Raw genomic sequence first — 16,259 nt, forward strand, 5'->3', positions numbered from 1 at the left:
CCCATGATCTTACATTGCTTGGACACAACGGCCTTATCATCGTTCCCTCTTGAACTTTATTCGAGCAGCCAACTTTTTTTCTTTCATAGAATGCCCCTTTAATTTTTTTTTTTAGATATTCCTTTATGCCCTGAGGCAATAAGCAACGTTATTAAAAAAAGAGACGTGCTCTCCCTTGCTAGAGGTCCTGTCCGTGCTGCCCAACATGGGAAACTTGGAGGTTACCTCTTCGTGTCGTGGGGAAATGTTTTCTTTAGTGTGTGCACTCTACTGTACGTGGGAAATATTAACCTTCAGATGGCGTACACCTGAGTCCGGTTAAGTTGCTTTGAAAAGATGTGCTTGCTCACAGATGCTTTTATCAGTGTTAGTGATTTAGGCGGGGGAATCTGGCAGATACGTTGCCCTTGTTTTTTGTGTTTTGTCAAAGGTGCGGCAGTATGCCTGTAGTAATTGTCATCATCGTCATCATCATAAGTAGCATCAGCATCAGAAGCAGCAGCCGGACTATACCCACTGCAGGGCGAAGGCCTCTCCCATTTTCCTCCAATTAACCTGGCCCTGTTCTAGCTGCATCCACTTGGCCCCTGCGAACTACTTACCCTCATCCACCTACCTAATATTCTGCCGCCCCTCGCTACGCTTCCCTTCTCTTGGAATCCAGTTTGTTACCCTAAGAGACCATCGGTTATCTTCTTTTAGCACTACAGATGTCCTGCCCATGCCAATTTATTCTTCTTGATTTCCACTAGAATATCCGTAGCTTGAGTTTTTTCTCTGACCCACTCTGCACGCTTAATGTCCCAAAGTTACACCTACTATTTTCCGTTTCTTAGTCTTGTATGTAGTCCTCAACGTAAGTAGAACCATTTTCGTTAGTCTCTTAACGTTACACCTACTATTTTCTGTTCCATAGAGCTTTGTGTTGTCCTCAACTAAAATGGAACCCTTTTCGCTAACCTCCTTGTTTCAGCCCCATATTTAGGTACCTGTAAGATGCAACTATTATATACTTTCCTCTTGAGCGATGCCAGTCACCTGCTAGTCGTAATGTGCGAGTACCTTCCAAATGCGCCCCATCCCAATCGTATCCTTCTAATTATTTTCATTTCGTGAAGTATTATTGAAGTCTTAGTATTCGAAAACCATAGCCCATTGCTTAATCAGGTCAACTACCCTGAGGTAAGCTACGTGACTGCGTGTGGTTCAGTTTTCCAGTTTACGCGGACTCTTATCAAAGGCACCGCAAGAAAACCTTAAAATGCAAAGACGTTATGCAGTTCAAGAATCGACTATTGACTACCTGTATGCATAGCGCACACTCCGATACTTTCAAGGGCTGTTTAATCTGTGGAACATCGGGAAAACCTAAAGCAATCCTTGGTTGTTTATTTACCTTTCCTGGTTTAAGGTTATGCTGTCGGGATGTCTCGTGCCTCAAAAGACGAATTTTCTTTTATCGCTTTTGTGCTTTGTGTCCTTATACGCGTGCTAAATAAAAGCCTGCTATTCCTATTTACCAGCAACTGTGTTTATGTCGCAAAGATGTAGTAACACCGGGCTGAATGCTTTCCGGGAATAAAGGCTTCATCTTATCTGATGCAGCTTCAGGTGGATGCATGCGCGAAGGCAGTCCTAGACAACGGTTCTAGGTTTTATTCTCAAATTCAGCTTATACGTAGATGTAGGACAGCCTCATAAGGGAAAAACAACCTTGACACATTTACGATGCATTTAATGTTGAAGTAGATATTTGTTTGAATTTTATATCTTCCTCGGAGGTCCAAGAAGCGCTAGTCCGCGACAGCGACCACTTACACCTCCACTGGCAGCGGTGCTTCACTGATTTCAGTTCGCCTGCTGAAGCTAAATTCGCACATTCGTTCACTTCACGCTGCAGCCGCAGCTCGACTCGGCGAAGCGTAAGAATACTCATGCAGTGCGTGCTCTTAGAAGAATTTAAAAGAAATAATTTTCGAAGGCCTCCTTCCTGAAGCGTTTCTCTTACTCCAGATGTCGCTTCGGACGCTACTCCGCAGATATACTCCCTCCAGACTAGGACGTGCTCAAGACGCGAAAACACATCAGCTCAGACGAATATCACTATATACCACGGCAGCACTCCATTCGACTTTTGTTCGAGCTAATGTAAGTACTGCCAATGTCTGCAGCGGGTAAGAGATTAAATGGGATGGCAAGTATTAGGTGCGTGGGATAGACGCTACTCATTTATGAAACGTAGGAAATTTTCAGGTTCCAAGTGTTTTTTTTACGCTTTACACACTTTATTTTTAAAGTTATGAGAGACACTTTGTGTGGTCTGTGCAGGTGGGTTGTATAGCACGGTCAACGTTACATACGGTATAAGTCTAACGATAACTTTAGTAACTAAAGTTAATTCATTAACTTTCACATTTTCCACTTAAGTGTCATATAACGTCATATAACGAACTTAAAAGGAGTCAGCATCAGACGGGAGTATTCTTTTTGAATCGGCCTCGATATATCGAACGCCAAAAGTACGAACCTGAAAGCAAAGCTCATTGAGTTTTCTTTCACGAATTGCAGATTTATAAAACAGCGTCACTTGTGTTCCGTGTGCATCAAAAGTAGACTTGACATGCCTATTTGATGACGTAGAGTTAATATCTTTGTAAAGATAAGATAATACCAGTCCTAGAGAGGCCGTTTTATGCGTGTCAATTGCGAGGAAGCCAACTCACTGAGCTTTCAGATGGGCGTTTTTTACCCTTTGGTATTTCGAGCGAACCTCGAAAACTCAAAAATATGATTCATCTTTGACGTTGACAGTATTCACAGCAAAATATGTTCTCTTAAAATAAAAATAATATATAGTAGTACAGTAGATATCGTTTTTAATTTGCCGTCTAATCTTAATTTGGTGTCCCACATCAGTAATTATTGCGCTGTATAATATTTTCAATTTATTTGTGTTCCTGTGCTCCATGCCTTTTTGTTTCAATGCACTGAGTATGTGATCTACCCGCTTCCCCCTGTAACGCCCGTCCCGGGCCCAAAGGGTATTACAAATAAATAAATAAATAGAAATAATATTCTAAATTAACAATAATAAATTAGTTATTGTGCTCTACAACGGTGCAATCGATATCCACAGACCTCGCAGAGAGATCTCTAATAGTTTTGAGCTGAAAATCTCGAACAAAAAAAAAAAAAAAAAAAAAAAAGCTGCCAGATTTATACTAATATTGTTCGTCAATATCTGCATGCTTTTTATTAATGCATGTGTTAACTTAACGCAGCAGTGGAAACAAATTTGATCAGCACTCGTACCGGGTGGTCGGATGATCTTCGTTCCCTCGGGAGTTTCGAGGGGCTCGCTGAGGCCCACCTCGTTCCAGGCGTAAATACGGACCAGATACTCGTGTCCTTCCTCCAGGTCCTGGATCTGAGCTTTCACGGTGGGAGCGCTCACTTGGCTAACCTGCAGCGGTTTCGAAGGAAAAGTAGCTCTCCAAGTGCCTTTGTTTGTTGAATTTGTTTGTAGAAAGCAGTGCACATTTGTCTGTTATTCTCGATCAACTATTTCCTTACGAAAAAAAAAATAAATAATTGGCGACACTGATTATTGTCTCCGGTAAAGAAATCGCTCCATGGAATCACCCATTTTGGGGCAGGTACTTTGAAAGGGCGCTTGATCATTAATTTTTGAATACAATTGTTTTTTAGCAAGCGGTGACTTAAACGCCGTATGACATCACGCGATAACTGCACAGAATTTTTTTAGTATAGATGCCGCTCGAATTTGTACAACAACACAAACTTCATGCGCGAAAAGTAAGTAGAGGAATGGAAAGGAGTTGAACCGGACGGGCGTCCCGACCGCCTTGCAGTAGGGAGTTGAGTGAGAGCCGCGAAAGAGGAAAGGACCACTATCACCTGTCCATAATCAGGTATCAAAAAGTATTCTATAAGCATTAAGGACTGCGAATAGTTATGGCCACGTACGTTCCCGTATTCTTACGCCCCCCCCCTCCCCCCCCCCCCCCCCCCCCCCGAAGTGATTCGTCCGGGGACTAATTGGTCGACGTCAACGAATGACACTAGCAGCAAACACAATAAGGGAAAGCCGCGGGAGCGGGGGGAGACCTGTTCTCTTCCACAAAATGCCTCAGCAGCATCAGATGCTGAAAGAACTGCTGTCATAATTACACAGTGCGAACAATTAAAAGCGATGCCATGGCTACGTGTTATTCTATATAATTTAACTTCAAACTTCTGTGTCTTTTTTTGTTTTTTTTTTTGTGTCCATCTGTGATTGAGACTAAGATGTTGAAAGATAGTGGTAGACGATCGATGGTTGGTACTATGAAAACCCTCGAAGCATTTTGCAGGGACTTTCTCTTGTTCTGAGCTGGCAAACGTTTTAACAATGCGCGAGACAGGCGCCGACGGGTACGGCTCTCGCTTTCGCGGCGTGCATTTAACTACTCCATCTCAGCTGTCACCTTTACTTCAAAAAATGAAATAGTTTGACATATTGCCTAATATCAACCATTGTCACTTTCAGTTTAATTAAAGTGTCTTTCCGATAAGAAAATTGTGAATGTCCCTTCAATGATCTCGGGCCCAAGTTCTCCTATGATACAAAAAGGTAGGATATAAAGCGGGAAAGTGGTGCTGTTTATGCCGGGACAAAGCACACAAGCTGTACTGGTGTGTTTAAGTAGCACAACATTGGCGTTAGATTCAAGAAAAGATACAAAACAACTTCGTTCTCGGTGCTAGAGGTTTGCATAGGCCAGTATCTAGACTTGGCTCGGGCATGCTCGTCACCACCACGGTCCGCACCCGGCACCGGCCCTCTATCGATATCTAATGGTGAGACCGTCAACCCAGTCATTCAGTCAATTGTGGGCAGGTCCACTTTTTTTTTTATGACCAAACTTTCCTCTTGAAACGAAAAGAGAAAGAACAAGCTGTGAACGGCACACCTGTGTAGAAGCTGAAAAGGTTGCAGACATAAGAACAGAGCCGCGAGCTCGTACCAGCGACAAATTCAAGCTGGGCATTACTGCAAAATATCTGAATATTAAAAGAGCACTTCATGGCATACTTTTCTGTGGCTCGCGAGGTAACACTTTAAGAGAGAATTTCCAAAAATAAAAACCCGGCTTTAGCGCAATCGTGAACCGCACTATGAGTGCATTGTTGCGGACTCACGGTTTGACTCAGCTGGCCAGAGAAGCAGCCGAATGACAGTCGTTTTGGGTTTCGAGATGCAGACGTGCAGGTTTCCTTACATGCCGAACAGGGCGCCTACAGCATAAATAAATAATAGAGAATCATATCGTTTTCAAATAAAAGACAATTCCCTTTCGAGCAGGGCTAATTCCTTTAATCCCTCTGCACGTCTCAAGAAGGGTTTTCAAGTTACAAAGCACGTTATCGTAGTTTTTTTGTTTATTTTTGTTTTTGTTTTTTGTTAATACTATCGATATGGCCTTGTCAGGCATCGAAAGACGATTTGAGTGCGCCGTGGAAGGAATTTTACCACAATAATTAAAGGAGAACACGCATTTGAAGAAGGATCTATGGATAGCGCAAATTGACGTTTTTCACTTTTCCCGCCAATTTAATGCTGGCAAAGTCTCGGGTGCACTTATTACACGAAGAACACTTGTGTCTGAGTCCGTTGAGGACGTATCGGAAATGCTGGAAAAAATGCAGGAATCAACCGGCCAGTATTGTAATCAGGTGTAGGCTATTGTAACGATTAGAATGTTGATGTCGATTCCTCGTGTGAAGCAGGGTTATATTTCAGTGTCCTGAAAAGGCTGACTACGGGGCTTGGGAGTATTGTAGGAAGGCTTGCATGGAATAACGATTGCGCGTGACTGAACCCGGGAAGAAACATTTTCAGTGCTTGCCCCAGCCGAGCATTGGTTTTGGCTCCCCTTAATTATGGAGACGTTACTCAAAACCTTATGCAAAGTTTACGTGATTGTGTGAAAGCCTGTTAGCCCGGCGTTACGCTCAGGATTTTGTTGTTGCTGTTGCTGATGCGGCTGCTGTTGATGTTGTTGTTGCTATTGTTGTTTAGACGTGCGGTTAATGCGAACTAGTAACTTCTGTTTAATATTTTCGAGAGCTTTTTCTTTAATTTTGTAAATGACTGGTATACATTTTGCGAACTACATATTTTATTGCAATAAAGTTGATGATGATAGTTAATTGCTGTCAATGTGGTATATTCTACCGTCTTAAACTCTCTCGTGCGCAGCTTATGGCGTCATTGTGTAATAAAACAAAGGGCGCTAAAAGCATTGCGATTGGTCAACGCCGTTAAATCATTCCTAATTTGCCTTATCTAATCCGCTTAAAAAATATAAATTTATTGAATACAGTAAACATGGATGCCACTGAAAACTACGTGTACCCCACTGAAATCTGCATGGATTTACGCCACTCCTGTCATTGTTATTCTTTCATGCAAAACAAGTTTTGTGATCCACGACTGCTGGCCTGGCCCATTTATTGGTGCTTAAATGACAGTTGAGTACCAAGCAATACCTCCATCCAAAGCGTTCTTCGTGGCTCCCTCACAGCGACCACGTAGCCAAGCACAGGGCGGCCACCATCGTACGAGGGTGCCGTCCACTTGACGTCCATCGAGAAAGGTCCCGTCACCACCACCAGGAGAGGAGTCGATGGCGGATCGGGTGGCTCGGCTGCTTCCCCTGCGAACGGTGCCGAAAAAAAAAAAAGAAAAAAATAACGTTTATTTTTTTACTCTAGACGCGAGAGCTTCCGAGAGCTTTAGCTAGCCCGACAGGCAACCGGAAAATAGTGTAACGCGTTGCCTTTAATACCGTTGCCAGGCTTGCAGAGCCACACTTACCACCGGTTCCAGTTACCGTGGCGACCGTAATGCCTCAGAAACGTATGCAGCTGCACGAACGTTAGCGTCTTACCACGATTAAAGCTCGAAGCGCTTTTAATGTGTTCTTTTCTTAGGATAAATCTTCAAGCTTGCAATATTATTTTCCACTTTAGGCCGCGTTTTCTTAAACAACATTAATCTTAATGATTGACCGGTGTCCTAATTTGTCAATTACTATGAGACGACTTCTTTTCTGTCTCGACAATAGAAGCTACGAACGCCAGAAAGCGACTCTTACAAGCGTGCTATTTATGAATAACATATGCTCAAGATAACAAAAAGGATGCTCGCATGGACAGCTCGTATCACGTACAGGAATAAACGTCTCGTATTTTTTTTTTTTTTTTAAGGAGAGGCTCTGCTAGAGATAATATTTTTGACAACGACGAAAAAAATAAGCATCTATATTTTTCTGTTTTATGAATCAAGAAATAACTCCTCGGTGCTTAGCTTAGCCGACACAGCTAGAACGAAAGCATCCTAAGAAAGCATATATTTATTCGCTTAAAGATGTCGTACTCTCTAGACTGGTGCTAAATCACACAGGAAGTTACCGTATTTAGCAGGAAGTATGCAGTTTCATACTGTGACTACATTGTTGAAAACACACGTGAAGACTAGCTCTCAGTTTATACTCGAGATATATATAGTCGCTAGCCATTTGCAGTGTATCGAAGCCGCCTATTGTGCCTTTTGATGCCGATGTGGAAAATGAAGGTTCGAAAGTCGCGCCCATTCACGAAAACGCTCCGTAGTGCGCGGCGATTCCAAAGTAGGGCGACACAGCTGGTGCTTGTTGGAGCTTGGTTCGGTTATTCCTCCACAGAGGGCGCTTCTAGCTCAGGCATTGTAGAGTTACTATGTAGGCACTGGAACCATATTATTCTCGAACCATATAAGCTGGTCAGGAACAATAAAAAAAAAAAAAAAATCAGGAACGAATTCAAGACGCCAAGGAAAAATGTGTAGAAGGAGAAGACGCTTTTAACTGCATTACATCAGTTATACCTGAGTCATTTGGAGCGACAATAGGGTGCTTGTTCTATTGCTTGAAGGATCACCACAGGACAACCGCATAGAACGCAGATTAGAACTTAGTCTGAACTGGAAAAAGGGAAAGGTAAATATTCCTAAAACACATCCGCAGTTATGGATGAAATTAGAATCAAGCTGATCAACGAACGAGGTCTAAGAAGCAAGGAAACATTGTTAAAATATTTGTAAACGGTCGTAACGAACGAGCAAATTGCGGACACCTGGCGGCAGAGTAAAATGAATTTCATTTTTAAAGGCAAAGTAGGCAGGACGGGCATCATATACTGCAGGCCGATGACGCTAACATCTGTTGTATACAAGATGTCAACGCAAGCGGTGAAATTGAAATGTAGTCATGGGTGCAAAATAATAAGATACTCGGAGGACATCAGAACAAATTTAGAAATGGTAGACGATTAGATGATAGCCTGTTAGTGCTTACCGAAGTATAGAAATAGCTAGTGCGGAAAGCAGACCTTATAGTGTTCCTGGACATAAACGAGGTATACGACAACGAAGCAGGGAAATCCGGTGGAACATGCTATGAAGGTATAGGACATGAGGTAAAATATTTCCTACAGGAAATATACCGGGATAATAAAGTAGAAATTACACGGGAATAGATAAGAAAGGCGGAAACTGTCGAGGTATGTAAAGGATTAAGAAAAGGTTGCACGCTATCAGCACTACTGTTCATGCTTTGTATGGCAAGATAGAACGAAAGCTACAGGAAAGTAATCCGGATTTTAATCTGTCATATAGATTAGGCGGAAAAGTTGTAGAGTAACGCCTTCCAGGTTTAATGTATGCGGACGATATGTACTGTTAGCAGATAGCCAGGAAGATTTGCAAACTCTATATAATTTTGTGAGGACGAAGGCAACACCCCAGGCTTCAGGTTTAGTGTAATTAAGTCAGATCTGATGACTTTCAATGGTTTAGCTGATGAGGGGCTTAAAATATAAGGCCATGAAATACTCCGAGTGACAGAACATAAATATCTTGGAGTATGGGCAATCGCATGACTGGCATAAATGGGAAAGCACGAGCCGTATTTTGCGGGAAAAGGGCCAAAACATGCCGGGTTAATGAAACATATGGCACTGATAGGATACAACAGGTGTGAGGCGCCGAGTGATATTTAGAAAAGAAATCTGGTGCCAGGGCTTACTTTCGGGAATGCGGTTTTGGGGCTAAAAGCAGAGATACAGTCGAAATTAGAAATAAATCGGAGAGTTGTTAGACGATTAGTACTAGGTGCCCACGACCAAACCACAAACGAAAGTGGTACAGGGTGATATGGGCTGGACATCTTTCGAAACACGGGCAGCCCAGATTAAAATATTATATGAGGAATGCCGGTGGAAAATAGTAGAATGTTTAAATATGTATATATAGAAAACTTTGACTCAAAATGGAGGAAAAGAACTAGGACACTAACCACTTAATATGCAAAACACGAGGACGAAGTTATAAAGAGCGTTAAAGAACAGGCTAAAACCACAAGATATCAAAATTCGATCAATTCTGTGGAAAAGAAGCAGCGTGTATAAATATATCGATAATGGACAAGGCAGACAAGGACGGGATCTTTCTTTTATAACTTGGTAGGCAGCGCCCTGCTTTTTGAAGCCAGATCTGGGTGCCTTAGAACACGCAACTACAATAAGAAGTTGAATAAGAAATTGAATAAGAATTGAATAAGCATTGAATAAGCAAGAATAAGCAAGAATAAGACAGTTAAACAAGAAATTTGTTTAAATTTCTTGTTTAACTGTCTTATTCAAATGCCTTATTGAAATTTAAACCATAGAAGCAATTCTATATCCTGTATTCGAACGTTATGGTATCGATTATAGAATTATGCTATACTCAGGTGAAGGGTATATCCACACCAGTGGTCAGGTGAATGAATCTACGCTACAATTAAGCAAAAAGGGACTGGAAGATCGGTGGCTGAAAAGCAGAGGTGATATAAGGTTACAAGGGTAGAGATAAAAATCTAGTAACTGAAATGACGAAGTAGTTGACGGATTTGTAACAAGATTCAAGATATAAGGGGAAAAATACGTGGACACTGTCACCACCCCGGTTCAGGGGGTAGCTATTATATCCCATCCCGTCCAATCCGCATCATGAAGTGTTACTGTATAGGATTCGCAAATCCTGTATGTTACTTTAATGTGCTGAGCGCTCTAACAGCTGTCGGTTTTTAAAAAGCGCTAAGCTTAAACGCTTGATGTCTCTGAGTTTTAGAAGAGTTAGGTGCCTTTGCTGTGCATGTGAATTGTAGCTGGCAGACATTTTGTATTTTACTCAAAGGGACATTCTATTCACCTTCATTTTCATTATTTTCTTGAGCGTCAAAATATTGTTGTACAATGAACACATACATATTTGGCTCTCTGGATGTGAAAGACGGATTTAAACCGGAATTTAAATCGGATCTTACTTTACCTTGGCGGCAGGCATTTGCAAACCCTGATATTACGGAGGCGGCGATTTTCAGCTGTGAGCACGGATAGTAATAAGCATGACATTAGCCGATATGCGCAGAGTTTATTGAAACTATACTTCACTGAAGTAAAGTGGTTAAAAAAAGAAATGTCGAGAAACTAGGATTACAGGTGTTAGTTACAGACACCATAAACTGCGTTTTTTTTTCTTTTCTTTTCTTTTTTTTTGCTAGTAGCAGCACTGCCATTGATAGTGCAGTTGCCAGTGCCGTGAAAATCATCATTTGTAAGATATTTTAGAAAGCAGGTTTAGAACAGAAAGTATTGAACCGCGAAAGAGGCTCTGGCTAGCTGCTGCAGTAGTAACATCTAGGCCTCTGAAATATTTCCATCAAAGCTGGCCCTCTGCACTACACTTTGAGCATATCCCTCTCCAACTATGTAACCTCACTGCACTCACAGCCTCTAAATCAGAACACAGCGCGGCGCCCCCGTCTTCTCTGTCCAGATCTTTTGTTTTGCCCATTTATAATGAAAATGTTTGCCCATACTGTGTGATCTTGGCTGTCGTCATAGAGGATGATCTACAAATATACGTCAATACTTTGATACTCGTCACACCCCAGTAGACTTCCCTTTCAATGCGTGGTCACTGCCACAAATTCCTCGTGGCACTAATGGTGCACTAATGGTGCGTGGCCAGAGAGGAGGAATATATGTCTGTTGTATGCAACTGGATGATAATTCTAGTGGCATCCTGCTTTGCTGTCACCTGCCAGGATGTGAAACAAATTTCTCCAACTGAACTCAGCATCATTGAAGATGAATATTCTGTCTCTCTCGATTCAACCATGTCCGACCGTGTACCCTCTGTGCACTTAAAGATGACCATAACTCTCAGACACTGTTGGCTGCATTTATAAGCATCCATGCTATTTGTTTCACTTCTACTTTTCCACCTTGGCGCAGGCAATCAAAAAATATGCTTGCGTCTGGCCGCATTCAAACGTTTCCTAAACACGCCCTCCCTACATACTGCGATTGCTTGTCAGACCATTGGGAGCATATGCGGCAAGAATAAATATAGCAATTGTCCAATGGTCGGAGGGCACACTTCTTTCTCCTTTATGCAAATAGTGCAAGGGTCTACACAGCATTCGACTACATTAAGCGACCCCAACTTCAGAATATCGTTGATCTTAAACCGCCAGTGTAAATCTGAGATTAATCTCGGTTTAATTCTGTGCCTCGTGCGATGTTTCACGACTTACATTCGTCGTCCCGCAGCTGCACTGGCCGATCCGTGTCGAGAACAGTGGTGAGCCCCATCGAGCTCCTGGCAAGTACGCGGAACCAGTGCTCAATGTGTAGGTCCAGCTCGCGAATCACGTAGCTTGTCACGTTGGCGTCCACGATGACCACGGGAACCCAGTCCTGGTCGGACGGGTCCCTTTTCTCCACGATGTACGATAGCGCCCGGATCACACCCCGCGCCGGTGGTCCCCAGTGTAGTGTTACAGTGTCCGGTGGCGTTACAGTGATGCCCCATGGCTCGTCGTCGGTTTCCGTTATACCAGAATCTGCATTCGAAGGAGGTGTATTGGGATTTACATTGCTAGTTTAATAATAATAATAATAATAATAATAATAATAATAATAATAATAATAATAATAATAATAATAATAATAATAATAATAATAATAATAATAATAATAATAATAATAATAATAATAATAATAATAATAATAATAATAATAATAATAATGGTGTTTTTGCTAGTGAAAGAGGCATACAGAGTGCCTCGATCGAAGAGAGTTGACAAGGAGATATGTAAAAATATGGTAATGCAAGAATATATTAAAATCTTTCCTCGAGGATGCTGGCACTATGCCTGATAATTTCGATGAATGATTCTTACTCAGGCTATTAGATATTTTTTTTTCTTCTCTTTTAACACCTAAGCGCAGTTAGACGGCACGCAAGCATTGCAGATTTTGTGTGCTCTTTGACGTTTATTTTTTCATCAGCTGCTGGTCTTGGTCAGACCATTGAATTTAGTACGTCACTGTAGACGCTCTTACCATTCATCTGACACCTTATCGGTGTGTTCGTTTCGTCGTCAATACACAGTTTTAGAAAAACTTCGCTATGTTGTCGTTGCTACCGGAATAACTAAGATAATCAGAAACCTATAATAAGTGAGAAGCTGAGCTCGGCGCAGTGCTGCCGTTAAGGTTATCTTTAGGCATCTCCTATTTGAAGCTTAGGTCATGCACAAAAGGAACACCCCTAAGTTTTACTAAAATCGTGAAATGGTACAACAATTATGTTTGTCATCACAACAAGCAAACTGTGATCAAATACTTCTTGTTTGGGGGTCATACCCTCATTCGCATCCCCCCGGTCATCACAACGTTCATAACTCTCCCGAACCCCTTCGCTAGTCTGCATGAATGTCTTGAAAAAGAAGAAAAAAAAAAGGCATATACGGTCAAAGCGATTGATGCGGCACATTTTGCGTCAGAATTAGTGCTCCCATAAAACTGATCTGTCGCTGCCAATGATGAGTGCGATCCATGCTGCCGGGTGGCGTGATGCAGTCCATCAACCACCGCACGACACGGCCGTACCCCACTGCTTTCCAGACACGCAAGAGTCGCAATGTCATACGTCGTAGCCTTGTCCCCTTCCTCATCCGCCATCCATCGCCTCCAACCCTCTCGTTTTTTTCCTTCTTCCACTTCTCCTCTCCTTCCTCTTCTCATCAATGATGGCGAAAAAATTTTTCTGTTTCTAATTTGCCGCCTGCAAATGGAGACTTCCCATAGACGGACATGCAGAATTTTCCAAAGTTGAAGTATAGTGGCAACGTAGAGAAAGTGCTTCCTTTTCAAATGCCGCTTTTTGAGCAGTAATAATATAATAATAATAATAATAATAATAATAATAATTGGTTCACAGGAAGGGAAAGGCGCAGTATCTGTCATACTTGTTCTGTGGACACTTGAACCGCGCCGGGAGCAGTAACTGCACATTTCGTTTTTGAACGAACTACGGGCCATACCATAAATATTTCAATTTTCAAAAAACAAAAAAAAAACTAGTTTCTTTATAAATGGTGCTCTTGATACTTTGGGGTGTCGTTGGGGCTTAAACACGGTAGTTGTTTATCAAGATTCCATTTTTTTTTTTATTTAGTTAGCGCTCACGTGAAATTCGCTGTGAGCCCCCGATATTTACTGTGTGTACTAAGGTGCTGCGGGCGCTCGTATAGCGGTTGAAGAAATTTAAGCTTTTTATATATCGATTTGCCACATATTCATTATTTGCTGCAATATATTCCGAAAGTGATGACGATGTGGGAGTGCGCTAGGCTATCTAAATGTTATGCTGATGGTCGTGAATTGTTTGTCTCTAGGTGACAGTACAAGAGTTGAAATGGGACGGTAATAGTGATCCTGTGCCGCTCTTCCTCCATGTAATTATAACCTTCTACTGTTTTGTCACAGTAGCGTTAGCGAATAGAGGCGCCAAATTAGCCACATCGTTCTGTCTGCTTTCTCGACTCACCGTGTAAATCGGCCGATGATGACGGCTCGGATTGGTCCGCCATGTCCGATTTTTCGTCGTCGTCGTCTATACTCCCGTCGGAGGAGGCCACGTCGACGGGACCGTTCTTGGTCAGTTGCATGGTGTCGTCTCGTGCCCGCGAAGCCCAGACGCCCATCCGGCAACGGCCGGGGCACTCATCAGCTCTCCAACGTCGTGGCCCCTCGCATGCTTCCGACTAAGGCAGTATAGTCTCGACGATGGTCCTGCACATCGGTAAAGGAGAATAGAAAATTAATACTCAGATTGGTCGTGGCAGAGCCGCCTTCACGTGTAAAAAGTGTAATATGAGAATATGTGCTTCATGCGTGACACCAAGACAGCAGGTTCTGTTCAACAGTATGCATACCAGGCCTCTGAAGGTCGCCGATTACGCCCCAAGGAAATCGCTCCGAAAGTCTAAGAAAAGCGCTACAGACACCTCATAACCTGACAATAGGCGTCCCTACTGTTGTCATTGCTTGGCTGTTAACCATTTTTGTGATGTATAATATACCCAATTCACTACTGTTTCCGTTGCATGAGGCGTAGCGCTGAAGTTTTAGGGATATAAGCTACCTAGTACACATGCCGCACAGTATTTTATAGTGAGAGTAGGCGTTAAATGGTATTCATGCCATTTTGCAGGGTCTAAAATAGGCGGAACTATTGTACATGCTTCGGAAGCGTTGTTGAATCTGTGGAAACTATTACAGTTTGCCATTTCACGAAAAGTTGCACTGTAATGGTCTAGGCTTACACAATTTAATGCGAGCAGGCTGCTTTGAAAATAGTATAGTATTTATTGCCTTTTGGGGTCAATAAATTATTCGACTTCATGGATACAGAATATTCGTCACCCGAATAAGTTGGCATAATGAGAAATAAATTACCATAATCCATAGATTAAGCAGGAAAAAGCATGAAATACTAGAGTAAACAAAAAGAAATAGCGTATCTTACATAGGCAAAATAAAAGACGAATAGAGATTTATTCTCTTATGCACCTGAATAACTTTGTGCTCACAGCCTTATAAAGTGAAGGGAGCAAGCTGTAATGCGATGCTGATAGCCACTGACTCGCCCTAAAGTGTTATAATGCAAAATCTGTCTGTTATTACCAGATATGAACAGAAAAGAGGATATACACGTTATTAGGCCGTGCTATTGTAGAGGCTAGTTTGGCTTGTAGAAGTGTCACGTTTAGCAACTGTTCTAGCTGTAACATGGCTTATCAAAATAATTTCGTGCAATAATGACTGTAAACAAAATCGGTTGCAGCTGACCAAATGTTTAACAAACACTGAAACGAAGAAATGAAACAGCTTCATACAAGAGGAGGGTTCACTTGAAAAAGTGCTTTCTAAGACTTAATTCATACGAAAGGTATGAAAGGTTTTTGTTACTCAGAAGATGGAATGAAAATATCCAGCTGCCTCATTCTTGCTTTATATTGCTTCTCCAGCTGCTTATCGAACACAAGTTTTAATAAATGAGCTAATGCGGCATTGCCTGACGCCGCGTGAATCGATATCTTATGTGGCGCATACTAGTTTCCGACCATGCGCTCTGGACTAAAATAAATGCCATTCGCCGACTTCGCAATCCTTTCAACAGAACTCTTAAATACGTCCTATTGGATCCATCAAGTGGCAGCGTGGTTGAAGGCTGTGCATTATTTACTGCCTGCATGTGGCACTAAAAGAAAACAGGTCTACCCTCGTTGTCGTGTATAGTTAAAGCCATCGCAAACCTCTGAGCTACTCTATTTTATTCAAATAACGCGCCTGCACTCCGCCGGGGTGGTAATGTGGCTAGGGTGACGTGCTACTGTGCCCAAGGATGCGGAATTGAATTCCAGCCACGGCGGCACGCTTTTCTATGTAGGCGAAAATAAAGGCGCTCGTCTGATGCGCGATGTCACTGCACCTTAAAAAGCTCCACGTGGTCGAAATTTACGGAGCTCTCTGCTATGGCGTCTGTCATAGCCTGATTTGCTTTGGGACGTAAAACCCCATAAAACAAAACAAAAACAAGCCAAATAAAGCACCTGGTGACTCTGCCAGCTCTGATCAGGAACTGATTTATTTCTGTAGCTTTGCGTCGCAAAATAACAACCGCTAAATGTAAAAAAAAAAAAAAAAGAAACAATATAAACTGAACTGAATACTGCCCGTTGTGACTCATGAAGTCCTTGCGCCAGGTTACCGTACGTCGGAACACGTGACAGAACATTAGAGCCACAGCCAGACTCGGC

The 16,259-nt window shown here is 42.2% G+C and overlaps 1 protein-coding gene across 1 annotated transcript in view; it reads right to left on the reverse strand.

Moving 5' to 3' along the window:
* The window catches only part of MnM (myomesin and myosin binding protein), a 48,705-nt gene extending 34,488 nt beyond the window's left edge, over nt 1-14,217 (reverse strand). The window contains exons 1-4 of the mRNA XM_084594178.1: nt 13,985-14,217; nt 11,685-11,993; nt 6,553-6,719; nt 3,313-3,463 (exon numbers count right to left, since the gene is read on the reverse strand). Coding sequence (XP_084450304.1) covers nt 3,313-3,463; nt 6,553-6,719; nt 11,685-11,993; nt 13,985-14,141 — 784 coding nt within the window. The 5' untranslated portion in view covers nt 14,142-14,217. The remainder of the gene's footprint in view (nt 1-3,312; nt 3,464-6,552; nt 6,720-11,684; nt 11,994-13,984) is intronic.
* Between the last annotated feature and the right edge of the window lie 2,042 nt (nt 14,218-16,259).

Source organism: Amblyomma maculatum, chromosome 2 (genome assembly GCF_055883805.1).
Source record: "Amblyomma maculatum isolate TAMU_Amacu chromosome 2, ASM5588380v1, whole genome shotgun sequence".
Classification (NCBI taxonomy): domain Eukaryota; kingdom Metazoa; phylum Arthropoda; class Arachnida; order Ixodida; family Ixodidae; genus Amblyomma; species Amblyomma maculatum.